The 21,103-nt window shown below is 51.7% G+C and overlaps 2 protein-coding genes across 5 annotated transcripts; both read right to left on the bottom strand.

Moving 5' to 3' along the window:
- Nucleotides 1–1,107: 1,107 nt before the first annotated feature.
- On the bottom strand, nt 1,108–14,684 carry ARSA (arylsulfatase A). 4 transcript variants are annotated; one of them, XM_086886261.1, is made up of 8 exons: nt 14,317–14,684; nt 12,719–12,959; nt 11,538–11,756; nt 10,004–10,173; nt 8,001–8,125; nt 5,757–5,884; nt 3,045–3,147; nt 1,108–2,279 (listed from the first exon to the last, which is right to left on the bottom strand). In XM_086886261.1, the coding sequence occupies exons 1-8, from the start codon at nt 14,577–14,579 to the stop codon at nt 1,969–1,971; spliced, it is 1,560 nt and encodes a 519-aa protein (XP_086742387.1). In that variant the 5' UTR covers nt 14,580–14,684; the 3' UTR covers nt 1,108–1,968. The 4 variants fall into 4 exon arrangements, with proteins under 4 accessions (XP_086742387.1, XP_086742388.1, XP_086742389.1 ...); XM_086886262.1 differs by having other exon boundaries at nt 10,004–10,155; XM_086886263.1 differs by lacking the exon at nt 8,001–8,125 and having other exon boundaries at nt 5,757–5,835; nt 14,317–14,678.
- A 1,967-nt stretch (nt 14,685–16,651) lies between these two features.
- LOC111945825 (acrosin-like) lies at nt 16,652–20,201 on the bottom strand. Its single transcript, XM_086886265.1, has 5 exons — nt 19,955–20,201; nt 19,579–19,830; nt 18,381–18,646; nt 18,115–18,260; nt 16,652–17,215 (listed from the first exon to the last, which is right to left on the bottom strand). Exons 1-5 carry the CDS (start codon nt 20,023–20,025, stop codon nt 16,826–16,828), a joined length of 1,125 nt encoding a protein of 374 aa, XP_086742391.1. The 5' UTR covers nt 20,026–20,201; the 3' UTR covers nt 16,652–16,825.
- Between the last annotated feature and the right edge of the window lie 902 nt (nt 20,202–21,103).

The following is a 21,103-nucleotide window of genomic DNA, read 5'->3' as shown; positions in this document are numbered from 1 at the left end:
GAATTTTTGGATTTAATTCTTGGAATAAAGTTGTGTTCCCGATGAGTTGGGGGTTTAAGGATGGAATTAATGTTAATTTTTGGATTTAATCCTTGGATTAAAGTTGTGTTCCCGATGAGTTGGGGTTTAGAGATGGAATTTTTGGATTTAATCCTTGGTATAAAGTTGTGTTCCCGATGAGTTGGGGTTTAGGGATGGAATTTTTGGATTTAATCCTTGGAATAAAGTTGTGTTCCCCATGGGTTGGGGGTTTAGAGATGGAATTAATGGTAGTTTTTGGATTTAATCCTTGGATTAAAGTTGTGTTCCCGATGAGTTGGGATTTAGGGATGGAATTAAAGGTAGTTTTTGGATTTAATCCTTGGATTAAAGTTGTTTTCCCTATGGGTGGGGGTTTGGGGATGGAATTTTTGTAATTTTTGGATTTAATCCTTGGCAAAAGTTGTTTTGCTGATGAGTTGGGGTTTAGAGATGGAATTAATGGTGGTTTTTGGATTTAATCCTTGGATTAAAGTTGTTTTCCGTATGGGCAGGGAGCTTTGAGATGGAATTAATGGTAATTTTGGATTTAATCCTTGGAATAAAGTTGTGTTCCTGATGAGTTGGGGTTTAGAGATGGAATTTTTGGAATTTTTGGATTTAATCTTTGGAATAAAGTTGTGTTCCCGATGAGTTGGGGCTTAGGGACGGAATTTTTGATTTAATCCTTGGAATAAAGTTGCATTCCTGATGGGTGGAGTTTTGGTGATGGAATTAACGGTAATTTTTGGATTTAATCCTTGGAATAAAGTTGTGTTCCCGACGAGTTGGGGTTTAGGGATGGAATTTAATAATATTTAAATAATATAAAATTTAAATAATATTTAGTAGTGGTTGATAAGTGTATGTTAGCATTTGGTTTATTGCAACAATTTCTTTTTTGTTTTTTAGAATTATTGTGGTAATTTTTCCTTAGATATTTTCAAATTTTGTTTGGGTTTTGAATTAATTTATGTGAAAATTTTTAGGTTGAGGGATTAGAAAATTTTTTGAAGGGTTTTGGTTGGTGATCCTCGAACCAAACCCGAGCTCCCTCTCCTTCCCACTTGTAAACATGAAAGGCAAAGACCAGGGGTTAAAAATAATTTATTTGAAACAGCCACGAGAGAGGGAATTAATTATTTGCAGGGAAATTAATTAAGAAAAGCATAAAACAAAGCAGTGATTTCCATGGAAAATTTATCCCCACTGGAGAAAATGCCCTTATCCATGGAAGTGAGAGTCCCTTGGCCCCTGGACGTGCCCCACTCCCAGCTACAGGAAAAAAATTATTCCAAAATAATTTCCAAATATTCCGGAATCAGGACGTCCATTAATCCACATTTTCAGCCCGATTCAGTCTCCTGGGGAAAACAGGGATGGGACAATCCGGGAAAAACGAGCGGGGTTGGGCCTGGTTTGGGGGGGACGAGGGGGAGCCAGGGAGGGCTGGAGGGAGGGAGGGGAGGATGGGCCGGGCAGGTGGAGAGAGGGAGGAACTTCTCCAGGCCAGGATTCCTCCAGCAGAGCCTGGGCTGTGCCATTCCCGGGAAAAGCCGTCGGGAGGGACGGGAATGGCGGCAGCCGGGGATCCCGGGCTGCTGGGCAGGTGCTGGAGGTGCCACCCAGGGCTGTCCCCGCTGTCCCCAGCTCCTGTCTCTGAGCTGCCGGGACCCCCCATCCCAACCCTCAGGGATCCCTGGATTTGGGATATTCCCTCTGCTCCAGCGGGATGGGGGCTCCCAGGAGCTCTCCTGGCTCTGGAGAAGCTGCTGGAGCTCCTGGAACGGGTCAGGATCCCATCCAAGAAAATCCCACTCGGAGCACAGCACCAGCAGCTTCGGGGTCTCCCCCACCCCACCCCATCTCCCCACATCTTCCCCGAGCTCTGGGGCAGCCCCGAGGCCGAGCCGGGCGCTCTGTGCGACGGAGCCGGGAAGTTTTGGGGCGTCAGCGTGGGGAGCAGCGGCAGCAGGAAGGTTTGGGGCTGCATCCAGGGGCGCAGCAAGGCTGCAGCTCGGCGTCCCCACCCTTGGCCATCTGGCTGTCCCCAAACTTGAGGCGCTGCTCCAGCAGCACCTTGCGCAGGGTGATGTCCCGGAGCACCCCCAGCAGCTCGGGGCTCACCGCAGAATCTTCCAGAAGATCGTAGTTCTCGCCGGGATCGGTCTCCAGGTCGAAGAGCAGTGGGGGCAGGTGAGGCGTCAGCGGGGTGACGCCGTGGCACGCCTGGTCCGGTGTCGTGTCGCTGTGGAAAGAACCTGGAGAAGCCAAGCAGGGCTGAGCTCCCAAAATTCCCCAAAATTCCCCAAAATTCCCAAATTCCAAAAAATTCCCCAAATCCCCCAAATTCCCCAAAATTAAAAAAAATTCCCAAAATTCCCCAAAATTCCCAAAATTCCCCAAATTCCCCAAAAAATCCCCAAAATTCCCCCCAAACTCCCAAAATTCCCCAAAATTCCCCAAAAAATCCCCAAAATTCAAAAAAATCCCCCAAATTCCCCCAAATTCCCCAAAATTCCCCCAAAAATCCCCAAAAATCCCCAAAATTCCCTAAAAAATCCCCAAAATTCCCCAAAATTCCCAAAATTCCCCCAAAATTCTCAAAAATTCCCCAAAATCCAAAAAAATCCCCCAAATTCCCAAAAAAATCCCAAAAATTTCCCAAAAATTCCCAAAATTCCCAAAAATTCCCCCAAAATTCCCCAAAATTCCAAAAAATTCCCCAAAAATTCCCCAAATCCCCCAAATCCCCAAAATTACCAAAATTCCCCAAAATTCCCCCAAAATTCCCAAAATTCCCCAAAATCCAAAAAAATCCCCCAAATTCCCCAAAATTCCCCAAAATTCCAAAAAATTCCAACAAAAATTCCCAAAATTCCCAAAAATTCCCAAAAAAATCCCCCAAATTCCCCCAAATTCCCCAAAATTCCAAAAAATTCCAACAAAAATTCCCCCAAAATTCCAAAAAATTCCCAAAAAATTCCCCAAAATTCCCCAAATCGCGCTCGGGAGGCTGCACCCACCTTGGGTGAAGAAATGAGCCTTGTACTTGCCCAGGCGGACGGCGAAGGGGCCATGCAGGGGGTCCGGGGATGGAGGGTAGAAAAACACGGCCTGGCGGGGGCTCTGCGGGGAAAATTCCAGAAATTAACATTTCTCTCTTTGTCCTATTCTATATGTATTAATATATAATATAATAATATGTATTAATATAATCTGTCACCCGCAGGAAAGCTTCCAAATATCCCTGGGAAAAGCAGGGTTTGTAAAAAAAAATATTAAGTAGGAAAGTAGCGGAATGGTTAGTGTGTGACTGAAGGGAAAAATAGAGATTTTGGAGGATTTATAAATTTAAAATTTGTAAGTTATTAATTATTAATAATATAAGAATATATAATAAAATTATATTAGTTTATAATCTATATATAATCTATATATACATAATTATAGATGATATATATTATGTATTTTATAAATAATATAATATAATATAATATAATATAATATAATATAAGATATAAGATATAAGATATAAGATAAGATAATATGTAATATATATAATATGTAATATGCAATACATAATATGAAATATATAACATATAATATGCAAGATATAATATATAATATATAATATATAATATATAATATATAATATATAATATATATTATATATAGTGTATATATTATATATGTTATTATAAATTATATATTGTAATAATATATAGTATACAATATATATCATAATATATATAATATATACACTATATAAAATATATAATAAAATAATATATATAACATTATATTATAAAAGATAATATAGTATATAATATATAATATATAATATATAAAATATAATATATAATATATAATATATAATATATAATATATAATATATAATATATAATATAATTATTAGCATTAATAAATATCTATTATTAATAGATGGAAGAAAAAAAAGTGTAGATTTTAGCTCTCCTTTTTCCTTCTTCTCCCCAATTCGCTAGTTTTTAAAAGCACAAAGAGTGATTAGTTGCGAGTTAGTCACAGTTTTTATGACATAAGTAGATATAAAAAAATTATTTTTAATCGATAAAAACAATACACGTGTCTATTTTTGTTTATTAAGTAAAATTAACTTAATTATTTCTATTATTGTATATTTAATTAAATATATTATATTTATAATTTTTATATATAAAAATTATTCTAATTTTTTGATTGTTTTTTCCACTAATTTCTTGACTTGATGTCTATATATAAATATTTATATATTAAAATATAGAACGTTATATATAAATAAATAATTTACATATTCTTATATATAATTTTATATATAAATATATTGTTGATTTATTCACAGATATAATTTTATATATAAACGTATTTATAAATTATATAATAAGTAAAATAATAGATGTATAAAAATAAAATAAAAAATATTTCATTAGTGATATATATATATTTACACATATAATTTCATATGAAAATATATAAATTATATAAGAAATAAAAAGTATATATTAAAATAAAATTAAAAATAAATTTAAATAAATTTATTTAAATTAAAAATAAATTCTGGGAATAAAAACTAATGAAAATATAGCAAATAAATAAATGAATTCTATTTAATTATATTTATATATTTATATAAATATGTATTTATATTTATAAATGATATCGGGAATAAAATAATATATTTTATAATCTATTATTTTATTTTATTTATGTGTTAACTATTTCTCTATTTCTTTATCTATTTATATATTTATATTATTATTGTTATTATTTATTATTTTATATTATTTATATTATATAAAACAAAGTAAAATAGAATAGAATAGAATAGAATAGAATAGAATAGATAAAATAAAATAACAGAATAGAATAGAAGAGAATAAAAAAAATAAACCAACAAAATAAAATAAAATAAAATGATAAAATAAAGTGAAATGAAATGAAATGAAATAAAATAAAATAAAATCTTTATTTAGTGATATGTATATATTTATACATATAATTTAATACGAAAATATTTCTATATAAATCGTATAAGAAATAAAAAAAAAATATTAGAATAAAATAAAATAAAATAAATTCTGGGAATAAAAACTAATGAAAATATAATAAATAAATAAATTCTTTCATTATATTTATATATTTATATAAATATATATTTATAATTATAAACTATATAATAAATAAAATATTTAAAAATATTTTATATCATTTTTGTTTTATCTATTTATCTATCCCTTTATCTATTTTTATATTTATATTATTCTTGTTATTATATATTATTTTATATTATTTATATTATATAAAATAAAATATAATATAATAAAATTAAATATGAATATAATAAAATAACAGAATAGAATAGAGCAAAATAAAACAAAAAAATAAAATAAAATAAAATAAAATAAAATAAAATAAAATAAAATAAAATAAAAAAATACAATAAAGTTAAATGAAATGAAATTAAATAAAATAAAATGAAATTGAATAAATTGAAATATAACGAAATAAAATAAAGTAAAATAAAATAAAATGATAAAATGAAATGAAATGAAATAAAGTGAAATAAAAGAAAATAAAGTGAAATAAAGTGAAATAAAGTGAAATAAAGTGAAATAAAGTGAAATAAAATAAAATAAAATAAAATAAAATAAAATAAAATAAAATAAAATAAAATAAAATAAAATAAAATAAAATAAAATAAAATAAGCAGGACTCACCTTCCCCTCCCCGAAGAGCAGCGGGCTCAGGTCGAATCCGTCCAGGGCCACCTTGGGCAGGGCAGCGCCAGCCAGGGCACTCAGGGTGGGCAGCACGTCCAGGGTACTCGCCAGCTCGTGGGTCACTCCTGGCACGGCACGGAGACAGCTGTGCCACCCTGCCTGGCACACCTGGGACACACCTGACACACCTGGGACACACCTGGCACACACCTGGGACACACCTGGGACACCTGACACACCTGGGACACCTGACACACCTGGGACATACCTGACACACCTGGGACACACCTGGGACACCTGACACACACCTGACACACCTGGGACACACCTGGCACACACCTGACACACCTGGGACACACCTGGCACACACCTGGCACAGCTCAGCACGTCCAGGGTACTCGCCAGCTCGTGGGTCACTCCTGGCACGGCACGGAGACAGCTGTGCCACCCTGCCTGGCACACCTGGCACACACCTGGCACACACCTGGGACACACCTGACACACCTGGGACACCTGACACACACCTGGCACACATGGGACACACCTGGGACACACCTGACACACACCTGACACACCTGGGACACACCTGGCACACACCTGGCACAGCTCAGCACGTCCAGGGTACTCGCCAGCTCGTGGGTCACTCCTGGCACGGCACGGAGACAGCTGTGCCACCCTGCCTGGCACATCTGGCACACACCTGGCACACACCTGGCACACACCTGGGACACACCTGGGACACACCTGGGACACCTGACACACACAGCTGGCACACCTGGCACACACCTGGCATACACCTGACACACCTGGGACACCTGACACACCTGGGACACACCTGGCACACACCTGACACACCTGGGACACACCTGGCACAGCCTGGCACACACCTGGGACACCTGACACACACCTGGCACACACATGGGACACACCTGGCACACACCTGGCACAGCTCAGCACGTCCAGGGCACTCGCCAGCTCGTGGGTCACTCCTGGCATGGCATGGAGACAGCTGTGCCACCCTGCCTGGCACACCTGGCACACACCTGGCACACACCTGGGACACACCTGGCACACCTGGGACACCTGACACACACCTGGCACACATGGGACACACCTGACACACCTGGGACACACCTGGCACACACCTGACACACCTGGCACACACCTGACACACCTGGGACACACCTGACACACCTGGGACACACCTGGCACACACCTGACACACCTGGGACACACCTGACACACCTGGGACACACCTGGCACACACCTGACACACCTGGGACACACCTGACACACCTGGGACACACCTGGCACACATCTGGCACACACCTGACACACCTGGCACACACCTGGCACACCTGACACACACACCTGGGACACACCTGGGACACCTGGCACACCTGGCACACACCTGGCACACCTGGGACACACCTGGGACACACCTGGGACACACCTGGGACACACCTGACACACACACCTGGCACAGCTCAGCACATCCAGGGCACTCGCCAGCTTGTGGTTCATGCCTGGCACGGCACGGAGACAGCTGTGCCACCCTGCCTGGCACACCTGGGACACACCTGGCACACACCTGGGACACACCTGGGACACCTGACACACACCTGGCACACATGGGACACACCTGGCACACACCTGACACACCTGGGACACACCTGGCACACACCTGACACACCTGGCACACACCTGACACACCTGGGACACACCTGGCACAGCTCAGCACGTCCAGGGCACTCGCCAGCTCGTGGGTCACTCCTGGCACGGCACGGAGCCCGCTGTGCCACCCTGCCTGGCACATCTGGGACACACCTGGCACACCTGGGACAGCCTGGCACAGCTGGCACACCTGGGACACACCTGGACACACCTGACACACACCTGGCACAGCTCAGCACGTCCAGGGCACTCGCCAGCTCGTGGGTCACGCCTGGCACGGCACGGAGACAGCTGTGCCACCCTGCCTGGCACACACCTGACACACCTGACACACCTGGCACACACACCTGGCACACCTGGGACACACCTGACACACACCTGGCACACACCTGACACACACCTGGCACACACCAGACACACCTGACACAGCTGACACACACCTGACACACCTGACACACCCCTGGCATACCTGGTACACACCTGACACACACACCTGTCACACACCTGTCACACCCCTGGCACACCTGGCACACCCCTGGCACACCTGTCACACCCATCAGGGCTCACCTGGCGCGATCCTGCCCGGCCAGTAGGCCATGGCCGGCTCCCTCATGCCACCCTCGTAGGTCGTGCCCTTGCCACACCTGAGGTGGCCGGCGCTGCCCCCGCGGGCCATGCGCAGCGTGGAGGGGCTGGGGACAAGGAGCGGTGACACCCCCAGGTGCCACCAGGTGCCACCCCAGGTGCCAGGGACAGGGCTGGGCGGTGCCAGGGACAGGGTTGGGCTGGTGCCACCACAGGTGCCACCAGGTGCCACCACCGGGTGCCAGGGACAGGGTTGGGCGGTGCCACCACCGGGTGCCACCAGGTGCCACCTCCAGGTGCCACATGGGTGCAAAGTTCAGGGCCGGGAAGTGCCAGGGACAGGGCGGTGCCACCCCAGGTGCCAGGGACAGGGACAGGGACAGGGACAGGGACAGGGACAGGGACAGGGACAGGGACAGGGACAGGACCGGACGGTACCAGGGACAAGGACAGGGACAGGAGCAGGGACAGGGACAGGGACAGGAGCAGGGACAGGGACAGGGACAGGGACAGGGACAAGGACAGGGACAGGAGCAGGGACAGGGACAGGGACAGGAGCAGGGACAGGGACAGGGACAGGGACAGGGACAGGGACAGGGACAGGGACAGGGACAGGAGCAGGGACAGGGACAGGAGCAGGGACAGGGACAGGGACAGGGACAGGGACAGGAGCAGGGACAGGGACAGGGACAGGGACAGGGACAGGAGCAGGGACAGGGACAGGGACAGGGACAGGGACAGGACCGGGCGGTGCCAGTGCAGCTCTGGCTCCCCGAGGGTGGCACAAGGGGGTGGCACAGCCCAGTAGGGTCACACACACGGGGGAACTGAGGGGACTGCGGCTGGCACAGGCGGGGACCAAACCCAGGGACATTTGGGGTGGCACAGGAAACCCTGGGGACATTTGGGGGTGTCCCACGAAACCCAGGTGACATTTGGGGTGTCCCACCAAGCCCAGGTGACATTTTGGATATCCCACCAACCCAGGTGACATTTGGGGTGTCCCACCAAGCCCAGGTGACATTTGGGGGTGACCCAAACCCAGGGACATTTGGGGGTGTCATACCAGACCCAGGTGACATTTGGGATGTACCAAGCCCAGGTGACACTGGAGGTGTCCCACCAGACCCAGGTGACATTTGGGGTGTCACACACCTGACCCAAACCCAGGTGACATTTGGGGTGACCCAGACCCAGGTTACACTGGGGATGTCCCACAAACCCAGGTGACATTTGGGGTGACCCAAACCCAGGTGACATTTGAGGGTGACCCACCAAACCCAGGTGACATTGAGGATGTCCCACCAAACCCAGGTGACACAGGGGATGTCCCACCAAACCCAGGTGACATTTGGGGATGTCCCACCAAGCCCAGGTGACATTTGGGGTGCCCCACCAAGCCCAGATGACACTGGAGGTGTCCCACAAACCCAGGTGACATTTGGGGGTGTCCCACCAAACCCAGGTGACACTGGGGATGTCCCACAAACCCAGATGACACTGGAGGTGTCCCACCAAGCCCAGGTGACATTTGGATATCCCACCAAGCCCAGGTGACATTTGGGGATGTCCCACCAAACCCAGATGACACTGGAGGTGTCCCACCAAGCTCAGGTGACATTTGAGGGTGACCCACCAAACCCAGGTGACATTTGAGGTGTCCCACCAACCCAGGTGACATTTGGGGATGTCCCACCAAACCCAGATGACACTGGAGGTGTCCCACAAACCCAGGTGACATTTTGGATATCCCACCAAGCCCAGGTGACATTTTGGATGTCCCACCAACCCAGGGCACATTTGGGGGTGACCCACCAAACCCAGGTGACATTTGGGGATGTCCCACCAGACCCAGGTGACATTTTGGATGTCCCACAAACCCAGGTGACATTTGGGGATGTCCCACAAACCCAGATGACACTGGAGGTGTCCCACCAGACCCAGGTGACATTTGGGGTGCCCCCCGCTGTCCCCCCACCCCTCACCCATTGTCGGAGGTGAAGAACAGCAGCGTGGAGCTCTCCAGGCCGTTGTCCCGCAGCGCCTGCAGCAGCTGCCCCACGGAGTCATCGAACTCGGCCAGCGCGTCCCCGAAGGGCCCGCGCCGCGTCCGCCCCGCGAATTCCCGGCTGGAAAACTGCGGGTAGTGCGTGTGCTGGGGAAGGAGCGCCAGGATCGCACAGGGGACAGGGGACAGGAGCCTGACTTGCCCCCGAGCCTCGGCGGTGGGGAGGTCCATGGGGGGGGAACAGGGAAGCTCCAGGAAGAAGCGGCCTAAGAGCGCCATCCCAATGGGATTTGTGCGGGAATGGCATCCCCAGGTCATGCAGGAGCAGATTTTGGGGTGGCGGGAGGGGAGATGCTTCCCTTCCCTTCCCTTCCCTTCCCTCCCTTCCCTTCCCTTCCCTTCCCTTCCCTTCCCTTCCCTTCCCTTCCCTTCCCTTCCCTTCCCTTCCCTTCCCTTCCCTTCCCTTCCCTTCCCTTCCCTTCCCTTCCCTTCCCTTCCCTTCCCTTCCCTTCCCTTCCCTTCCCCTTTTCCCTTTTCCCTTTCCCTTCTCCTTTTCCTTCCCCTTCCCCATTTCCCATTCCCCATTCCCTTTACTCTTTTCCCATTCCACTTTCCCCCTTCCCTTTTCCCATTCCCCCTTCCCTTCCCCTTTTCCTTCCCCTTTTCCTTCTCCATTTCCCTTTTCCCATTCCCATTTCCCTTCCCATTTCTCTTCCCCTTTTCCCAGTTCCCTTCTCTTTCCCCTTTTCCCATTCCCCCTTCCCCATTTCCCCCTTCCCATTCCCATTCCATTTCCCATTCCCCATTCCTTTTCTCTTTTCCCATTTCCCTTTCCCCTTCCCTTTTCCCATTCCCATTTCCCTTCCCCTTTTCCCATTTCCCTTCTCTTTCCCTTTTTCCCATTCCCCCTTCCCCATTCCCCCTTCCCCTTTCCCCCTTCCCATTCCCATTCCATTTCCCATTCCCCTTTCCCATTCCCCATTCCCCATTCCCCATTCCCCATTCCCCATTCCCCATTCCCCTTTCCCCATTCCCCTTTCCCCATTCCCATTCCCCATTCCCCATTCCCCATTCCCCATTCCCCATTCCCATTCCCCATTCCCCATTCCCATTCCCCATTCCCATTCCCCCATTCCCATTCCCCATTCCCATTCCCCTTTCCCCATTCCCCATTCCCCATTCCCCTTTCCCCCTTCCCATCCCATTCCCCATTCCCCATTCCCCATTCCCCTTTCCCATTCCCATTCCATTTCCCATTCCCCATTCCCCATTCCCCATTCCCATTTCCCATCCCCATTCCCCATTCCCCATTCCCCATTCCCCATTCCCATTCCCCATTCTCCATTCCCCATTCCCCATTCCCCCTTCCCCTTTCCCCTTTCCCCTTTCCCCATTCCCATTTCCCATTTCCCCTTTCCCCCTTCCCTTCCCATCCCATTCCATTCCCCATTCCCCATTCCCCCCTCCCTCCCCTCCCCAATTTCCCGGAACCCCCTCCCGTTTTTCCCCACATGGGAAGCGTAGTAGAGCAGGAAGGGCCGGCGCTGGCGGGCGCAGTCGGCGATGAAATCCCGGGAGAATTTGTTGTAGAGGGGCACGAGCTCGGGGAAGGAGACGGGCTGCTGGATGATGCTGAGGTTCCAGAGCAGCGGCAGCGGCACCACGCCCTGGTCGCACGTCCCGAAACATTTGGTGTCCGGAGGGAAGCAGGTCAGGTTCTGGCACGGACCCTGGGGGACGCCACGGGGGGGGTTTGGTTTTATTGGGGAGGGGGAGGAATGGGATGGGAGGTGGGGAGGTGGTCGGGGTTGTCAGTGTGGCACCCCCTGTTAGAGAGTGGGGAGAGGGACAGGGCACAGAGAGGGGTCTGGGGGCACAGAGAGGGGTCTGGGGGCACAGAGAGGGGTCTGGGGGGAACAGAGAGGGGTCTGGGGGGCACAGAGAGGGGTCTGGGGGGGACAGAGAGGGGTCTGGGAGCACGGAGAGGGGTCTGGGGGGGACAGAGAGGGGTCTGGGACCACAGGGGACAGGGTATGGAGAGGGGCCTGGGGGCACAGAGAGGGGTCTGGGGGCACAGAGAGGGGTCTGGGGGGCACGGAGAGGGGTCTGGGGGCACAGAGAGGGGTCTGGGGGGCACAGAGAGGGGTCTGGGGGGGACAGAGAGGGGTCTGGGGGGGACAGAGAGGGGTCTGGGGGGAACAGAGAGGGGTCTGGGGGCACAGAGAGGGGTCTGGGGGGGACAGAGAGGGGTCTGGGGGCACAGAGAGGGGTCTGGGGGCACAGAGAGGGGTCTGGGGGGAACAGAGAGGGGTCTGGGGGCATGGAGAGGGGTCTGGGGACACAGGGGACAGGGACAGGGCATGGAGAGGGGTCTGGGTGGCACGGAGAGGGGTCTGGGGCCACAGGGGACAGGGCACAGAGAGGGGTCTGGGGGGAACAGAGAGGGAACAAGTGGGCACAAAGCGGGGACGGGGGGCACAGAGAACAGGGAAGGGGCATGGAGAGGGGTCTGGGGGGCACAGAGAGGGGTCTGGGGGCACGGAGAGGGGTCTGAGGGGCACAAAGAGGGGACAGAGGGGCACAAAGCGGGAACAGGGGCCCACAGCGACCAGCCAGGAGCCCAGGGGGGAGCTTTTCCCACCCTAAAAACAGCCCAGGATTGAGCTGCTCCCACACACCTGGAGCCCCTCACCTGGTCATGGGAGTAGGGCACCCCCAGGAAGTGATCGAAGCCCTGGTGCACGGGCAGGAAGGAGCCGTTGATGCCATAACCCAGGTGCCACTTGCCAACCATGGCCGTGGCGTAGCCCTGAGCCTTCAGCACCTCGGCCACGGTGACCTCGGCCAGGGGGAGCCCCCCCCGGGAGCGCGGATCGAACACCCCGGGATAAATCCCGGAGCGCACCGGGAGGCGGCCGGTCAGCAGCGCGGCCCTGCGGGAGCGGGGACACGGGACATGAGCGGCGACAGGCGGGACACGGCGGGGTCAGCACTGTCCGTCTGTCCCGGGACACCGCGCGGTCAGCACTGTCCGTCTGTCCCGGGACACCGCGGGGTCAGCACTGTCCGTCTGTCCCGGGACACCGCGGGGTCAGCACTGTCCGTCTGTCCCGGGACACCGCGGGGTCAGCACTGTCCGTCTGTCCCGGGACACGGCGGGGTCAGCACTGTCCGTCTGTCCCGGGACACCGCGGGGTCAGCACTGTCCGTCTGTCCCCGGACACGGCGGGGTCAGCACTGTCCGTCTGTCCCGGGACACCGAGGGGTCAGCACTGTCCTTCTGTCCCGGGACACCGCGGGGTCAGCACTGTCCGTCCCTCCCGGGACACGGCGGGGTCAGCACTGTCCGTCTGTCCCGGGACACCGCGGGGTCAGCACTCTCCGTCTGTCCCGGGACACCGCGGGGTCAGCACTGTCCGTCTGTCCCGGGACACCGCGGGGTCAGCACTGTCCGTCTGTCCCGGGACACCGAGGGGTCAGCACTGTCCGTCTGTCCCGGGACACCGCAGGTCCATGACCGCCCGTTTAGCCCGGGACACGTTGGGTTTATCCCCTCATCTATCCCGGGACACGGCGGGTTTATCCCGGACCTGTTTTCCGCAGGACGCAGCGGGTTTATTCCCCTGTCTCTCCCGGGACACGGCAAGTTTGTCTCCCCACTCCTCCCGGGACGCCGCAAGTTTGTCTCCCGCCCGATCCTCCCGGTACCACGGCTCCATCCCCTCCCGGATCCCGCCGCTCCATCCCCTCCCGGATCCCGCCGCTCCATCCTCTCCCGTTTATCCCGGGTCCCGCCGCTCCATCCCCTCCCGTTTATCCCGGGTCCCGCCGCTCCATCCCCTCCCGGATCCCACCGCTCCATCCCCTCCCGGATCCCACCGCTCCATCCCCTCCCGGATCCCGCCGCTCCATGTCCTCCCGATCCTCCCGGGTCCCGCCGCTCCATCCCCTCCTGATCCTCCCGGTACCACGGCTCCATCCCCTCCCGGATCCCGCCGCTCCATCCCCTCCCGTTTATCCCGGGTCCCGCCGCTCCCTCCCCTCCCGATCCTCCCGGGTCTTGCCTCTCCATCCTCTCCGTTTATCCCGGGTCCCATGGCTCCCTCCCCTCCCGTTTATCCCGGATCCCACCGCTCCATCCCCTCCCGTTTATCCCGGGTCCCGCCGCTCCATCCCCTCCCGTTTATCCCGGGTCTCGCCGCTCCATCCCCGCCGCTCCCTCCCGTTTATCCCGGGTCTCGCCGCTCCATCCCCGCCGCTCCCTCCCGGTTGCCGCCGCGGGGGCCGTACCGGGACGGGCTGCAGACGGCGGCGCTGCTGTAGAAGTCGGTGAAGCGCAGCCCGTGGGCCGCCAGCCAGTCCAGGTTCGGTGTGGCGGACGAAGGGTGCCCGTAGCTGCCCAGGTCCCCGTAGCCCAGATCGTCCGCCAGCACCAGCACGAAGTTGGGGCGAGCGGCGGCCGCGGCTCGCAGGGGCAGCAGCAGCAGCAGCACCCAGGGGTGCAGCAGCACCCAGGGGTGCAGCCAGGGGTGCTGGCGGCCCTGCGGCCCCATGGCGCTGTCCCGGTTGTCGCCCCGTGTCCCGGTGCCGGCCCGGGCTGTCCCCGCACTGTCCCGGGGCCGTCCCGGCAGTGGCCCAGCCGATCACGTGATGCAGGCGGCGGGCGCGGGGCATGATGGGAGTTGTAGTCCCGGGAGGAGGTGGCTGGAAGGCGGAGTACCGGGATGGACATTCCAGGGAGTGTTATAATTGCGAATTATATAATTGGATTTTAATAAACATTAAAATCAATGTTATATGTATAAAGTTAGAAAACTTTATTGTATTAATATAATTTCTTTTATTTCTCTTATTGATGAAACTTAGAAATAGCAGTATAATACATATATATATATATATGAGGCTATAACATGATATTAAAGCACAAACTATTTTGTTTATATAACCCAGAGACTGAAAAGACCCCCTGCATTCTTAAAATTATCTTTTCCTCCAAGATCTCCAAGAGAAGGATTTATTTCACCTGTTATCAGAGGATCTAAAACCCCGTGGAGCCAATAAGATTGATCTATTGAGAAGGGGGAAAGGTAAAAATTAAACAAAGAAATATAAAAAAAACTTAAAAAGAATGTCTGAATATGTATGAGAATTTATGGATATGTAGTAGGGTTCTGTTTTTAAGGGACAATCCTTTGTTAGTGAGGTGAATGCAGACACACCCGGCGGTATCTGTATATTTTACATTATTTTTATCTCCTAACTGTCTTTTTATTAAACTCTTAAGATCTATACAAAAATACGTGAATCTCGTTTTTCACAGGGAGGGACATCCCAAAGCACAGGATGGCCTCTGGGCACCTCAGGAATATCCCCAGTGAGGAGAGATCCCAAATCCAGGGATCCCAACCGGGTTGGGATGGGGGCTCCTGGCAGCTCAGAGACAGGAGCTGGGGACAGCGGGGACAGCCCTGGGTGGCACCTCCAGCACCTGCCCAGCAGCCCGGGATCCCCGGCTGCCGCCGTTCCCGTCCCTCCCGACGGCTTTTCCCGGGAATGGCACAGCCCAGGCTCTGCTGGAGGAATCCTGGCCTGGAGAAGTTTCTCCCTCTCTCCACCTGCCCGGCCCATCCTCCCCTCCCCTCCCTCCAGCCCTCCCTGGCTCCCCCTCGTCCCCCCCCCAATAATATAATAAATAAATAATAAATATATAATATATAATATATAATATATAATATATAATATATAATATATAATATATAAAATATAAAATATATAATATATAATACATGATATATTATCTATATCTATTATATATTATATATACTACATATTATATTTTATATACTATATACTATATATTATATATTATATATTTATTGTAGATAATATATTATATAAGATAATATAGTACAAATTATAGGTTATATATTATATATCATATATTATATATTGTGTATTGTATATTGTATATTATCTATTTCCTATTATATATTTTTTATTTCCTGTTTTCTATTTTGTATTATATATTATATATTTATTATATACTGTATATACTACATATTATAATTTATATACTATATATTATATATTATATATTAATAAGATATATTATATATAATATATAATATAATATATTATATATAATGTATAATATATAATATATATTATGTATAATGTAAAATATATAATATATAATATATAATATATAATATATAATATATAATATATAATATATAATATATTATATGTTATATATTATATATTATATATTACATATTATATATTATATATTATATATTGTATATTGTATATTATATATGATATATTATGTAATATAATATTATATATTGTACATTATATATTATATATTATTATATATTATTATATATTATTATATATTATTATATATTATTATATATTATTATATATAATATAATATATATAATTAATCCATATATAATTATGTAGTATATAATATTATATTACATATCATACATAATATATGTTATAATATTATATATTCTATATTCTATATTCTATATTCTATAGTATATAATTATATATATTTGATCCCAAATCATCCCATCCCTGTTTTCCCCAGGACAAGGAACTGGACAAGGTGGAGAAGTGGGAATAGGAACAACTCTATTTCAATCCAAAGTGGATTCAGGGTCGGGGCGGGCGCAGGGGTCAGCGTGGGCAGGGCCCAGCAGCCCTGGGCACCGGGGCTGACCTTGGCCCCACGGCCACGGCCCCGGCTGGGAACGCTCGCCACAACTGGATCAGCTCATCCCGCTGCTCAGGCTTTCTTTCCTTTCAGGAACTGCAGGAGCTCCAGCAGCAGGTTCAGGAATTTCCCCAGGATCTGTTGTTGGTAGGAAAGGTCCGTAGATTCCCCCGTCACCGCTGGGTTGGGATTCTCCGGATTGCTAAAACCCGAGTCTGGCTCTGGCTCTGGTTCCAGCTCCAGCTCCAGGGACAGGGTTGGGAGGGGCTCTGGTGGAGGAACATCAGCTTCTGGTGGGAGCAATCCCATCTGGACCTGGATCCAGGTGTGGAAGTGCTGGCTGGACGTGAACACCCCGGGTCGCTTGGCCCCGGCGCAGCCTCGGCCCCAGCTGGCCAGTCCCACCAGCCAGAAGTAGTCACCAACGTTGTCCTTGCAGACGAGGGGACCCCCGCTGTCCCCCTGCGCCAGGAGAGAGGGGTCAGGGGCTGCTGCCAGCCCTGGGCCTGGCCCTTCCCATCCCAAGCCCTTCCAGAGCCGCATTCCCGGCGCGATTCCCATGGAAAGGCTCCGCTCTGGAGGCTCCAGCCTGGAGCAGGATGGGGCTGGCTCGGGCTGGGCTCATCCAGGGCTGGCCAGGGAAGGGAAATTCCAGGATCTCCACACCTGGGGCTGCCGGCAGCGCTGGCTGGGCTGCGGGGATGCAGTGCCAGGCCTTGGGGACAAGGGGACAACAGGCAGGGACACACGGAAGGGGCAGGGACAGCCGGCAGTGGTGGGACCTCGGGGCTGGGAGGGGACCGGGCCAGGGCCAGGCGGGGCCAGGTCCTGTTTGGGGTCAGGGGTCCCTGGGCTGACTCTGAGGGGTTCCAGGGGATCCTATTTGGGATCATGGGGTCCCTGGGCTGGCTCTGAGGAGTTCCAGGGGGTCCCTGGGCTGGATGTGAGGGGTCCCAGGAGGTCCCTGGGCTGGATGTGAGGGGTCTCAGGGGGTCCCTGGGCTGGCTCTGAGGGGTCCCAGGGGGTCCCTGGGATGGATCTGAGGGGTCCCAGGGATCCCTGGGCTGGCTCCGAGGGGTCCCAGGGGGTCCCTGGGATGGATGTGAGGGGTTTGAGAGGATCCCTGGGCTGGCTCTGAGGGGTTCCAGGGGTCCCTGGGCTGGCTCTGAGGGGTTCCAGGGGTCCCTGGGCTGGCTCTGAGGGGTCCCAGGGGTCCCTGGGATGGATGTGAGGGGTTTGAGAGGATCCCTGGGCTGGCTCTGAGGGGTCCCAGGGGGTCCCTGGGCTCGGTCTGAGGGGTCCCAGGGGTCCCTGGGCTGGCTCTGAGGGGTCCCAGGGGGTCCCCGGCCCCACGCCCGCACCTGGCAGGTGTCGATGCCGCCCCGCGGGTACCCCGCGCACAGGTCCTGGGGGTGCACGGCCCCCCCGTACCAGCGGCTGCTGTTGCACAGCTGGACGTCGATGAGCCGCACCTTGGCCTCCTGCAGCACCAGGCGCGGCCCGGGAGCTGCGGGCACAGAGGGCTCTGAGCACCGCAACCTCGGGGGGCCCCGCGGGGCCCGGCCCAGCCCCGGGGCTCCGGGCCGAGCCCCCCGCAGCCCCGGGCCCTGTCCCGGCGGGCACTGACCGCTGTCCGGGCTGGCTCTCCAGCCCGCGATGAAGCACGTTCTGAGCTCGGGCACTGCCAGGGAGCTGTCGGGCACGCAGCCCAGCTGGATGTAGTCGCTGCACTCCACGGGCTGGTCCAGCTGCAGCAGGGCGATGTTGTTCCTGGCCGTGGCCGGGTTGTAGTGTTGGTGCACCAGGAGCCTCAGGATGTGGCGAAGCTCGGCCTCGGGGCCCGGCTGGCTCAGATCCGTGGCTCCGATCACCACTTCCCACCTGGAGGTGTCCCTGAGGAGGAGACGGAGAAAGGATGGATGGAGCAGAGCCGCGGGATGCGGCAGTGCAATTCCCTCCCTGTGCTGGGGGGACATCCCTGACCCTGCTCTGGGGACATCCCTGAACCTCGAGTGGGGACATCCCTGAACCTCCTGTGGGGACATCCCTGACTCTCGAGTGGGGACATCCCTGAACCTCCTGTGGGGACATCCCTGACCCTCCTATGGGGACATCCCTGAACCTCCTGTGAGGACATCCCTGACCCTCGAGTGGGGACATCCCTGAACCCCGAGTGGGGACATCCCTGACCCTCCTATGGGGACATCCCTGACTCTCGAGTGGGGACATCCCTGAACCTCCTGTGGGGACATCCCTGACCCTCCTATGGGGACATCCCTGAACCTCCTGTGAGGACATCCCTGACTCTCGAGTGGGGACATCCCTGACCCTCGAGTGGGGACATCCCTGACCCTCCTGTGGGGACATCCCTGACCCTGTTTTGGGGACATTCCTGACCCTCCTGTGAGGACACCTTGACCCTTCTGTGGGGACATCAATGACCCTGTTTTGGGAACATTCCTGCTCCCCCTGTGGGGACATCCCTGTCCATGCTAGGGGAACATTCCTGTCTCTTCTTTGGGGACATTCCTGACCCTCCTGTGAGGACATCCTTGACCGTTCTGTGGGGACATTCCTGTTCCTGTTTTGGGGACATCCCTGTCTCTTCTTTGGGGACATCTCTGATCCTCCTGTGGGGACATCCCCAACCCCGCTGAGGTAACATCCCTGTCCCTGTCTTGGGGACATGCCCATTCCTCCTGTGGGGACATTCCTGACCCTGTTTTGAGGACACCCCTGATCCCCCTCTGGGGACGTCCTTGATCCTGCTTTGGGGACACCCCTGTCCCATTTTTGGGGACATCCCCGTGCCTGCCTCTCCTTACCCAGTCTCCACGAAGCAGTGTGCCACCGTGAGCACCCACTGGGGGTGGATGAGGGCCCCGGAGCACATGTGCCACGTGCCGTTCTCCAGCCGGGCCTGGACGCTGACAATGCCCGGCCAGGCCCCCGGGTGCACCCCGGTGCCACCCCCGTCCTGCGAGGCTCCGTCCGAAGGTTTGTAATCGCCGTCCAGAGAATATTCCTGAAGCTCGGAGCTGTGGTCGAAGGCCATGGGCCGGAGCCCGCAGGTCCCTCTGGAAGCACAAAGCCATCGGTGCCCTGCTCGGGGATAGCGGGGACAGCGGGGACAGGGAGCCCCGAGGGGCTCATCCGTGCCAGGACAGCCCCGAGTGTCCCCGAGCCCCCGGGGCCACCGACCTGCAGGTGTCCCACGTGCCCCGCACGGGCCCGGCCAGGGCCAGCAGGACGAGCAGGGCCAGCAGAGCCATCGGTGCCAGCGCAGGTGGCAGAGGCGGAGCAGAGCTGTCACCTCTGGTGGCCCTGGCGGTGCCACCGGCCCGGGCTGATGTCACAGAGGGGCAGCTCAGAGGGTGGAACCTTGGAGTGGTGGCGCTGCCGGGGGGACCTTGGTGACAGCGGTGTCACCTCCCGCACTGGGCCTGCGCTGGTGGCGCCCCAAAATGAAACACAGAGAGAGCTGCGGCCTTAAATAATTCATCATTAGGGCTCTCGTGGCTTCCCAATCCCATTCCCAGTCCCATTCCCAGTCCCATTCTTGATCCCATCCCAATCCCATTCCCGATCCCCTTCCTGATCCCATTCCCGTGCGAGGCTCTGGCCCCATTCCCACCATCCCAGCACCCCCACGTGTTTTTCCAAGTAGAAATTCCCATTCCTGATTCCCATTCCCAGTCCCATTACTGATCCCATTCCTGCTCAAGGATCTGACCCCATTCCCGCCATCCCAGGTGTTTTCCCAAGCAGGAATTCCCATTCCTGATCCCATTCCTGGTCCCATTCCCGTGTGAGGATCCAGCCCCATTCTCACCACCAGCGCCCCCACGTGTTTTCCCAAGCAGGAATTCCCATTCCCAATCCAATTCCCAATGCCATTCCCAGTCCCATTCCTGGTCCTGATCCCACTCCCAATCCCATTTCAGATCCCATTCCCGGTCCCATTCCTGATCCCATTCCCGATCCCATTCCTGATCCCATTCCCGGTCCCATTCCTGATCCCATTTCAGATCCCATTCCTGATCTCATTCCTGATCCCATTCCCGATCCCATTCCTGATCCCATTCCCGATCCCATTCCTGATCCCATTCCCGGTCCCATTCCTGATCTCATTCCTGATCCCATTCCCGATCCCATTCCTGATCCCATTCCCACCATCCCCGCTCCTGTTCCCTCCCTGCCCCACCGGGATTCATTCCCAGCTCTGTGGGAATTTTCCTGGCTCCTTTGCAAGCTCCCGGAATTCGGGAATCCTGGAATTTGGGAATCCCAGAATTCAGGAATCCTAGAATTTGGGAATACTGGTATTCAGGATTCCCAGAATTTGGGATT

The sequence above is a fragment of the Cyanistes caeruleus genome, chromosome 4, assembly GCF_971803275.1.
Source record: "Cyanistes caeruleus chromosome 4, bCyaCae1.hap1.1, whole genome shotgun sequence".
Classification (NCBI taxonomy): Eukaryota; Metazoa; Chordata; class Aves; order Passeriformes; family Paridae; genus Cyanistes; species Cyanistes caeruleus.
Note: the sequence above shows the minus strand (reverse complement) of the source record. Positions and strands in the feature narration are given on the sequence as shown.

Excerpts from the sequence above, each read along its gene's own strand:
- LOC111945825 (XM_086886265.1), bottom strand. The coding sequence starts at position 20,025 with ATGGCTCTGCTGGCCCTGCTCGTCCTGCTGGCCCTGGCCGGGCCCGTG. Across the intron at positions 19,831-19,954 it reads GGCACGTGGGACACCTGCAG|AGGGACCTGCGGGCTCCGGC; the intron begins GTCGGTGGCCCC and ends TTGTGCTTCCAG. Across the intron at positions 18,261-18,380 it reads GAGAGCCAGCCCGGACAGCG|CTCCCGGGCCGCGCCTGGTG; the intron begins GTCAGTGCCCGC and ends CTGTGCCCGCAG.
- ARSA (XM_086886261.1), bottom strand. The coding sequence starts at position 14,579 with ATGGGGCCGCAGGGCCGCCAGCACCCCTGGCTGCACCCCTGGGTGCTG. Across the intron at positions 12,960-14,316 it reads GCCGTCTGCAGCCCGTCCCG|GGCCGCGCTGCTGACCGGCC; the intron begins GTACGGCCCCCG and ends CCGCTCCCGCAG. Across the intron at positions 8,126-10,003 it reads TTCTTCACCTCCGACAATGG|CCCCTCCACGCTGCGCATGG; the intron begins GTGAGGGGTGGG and ends CCTTGTCCCCAG.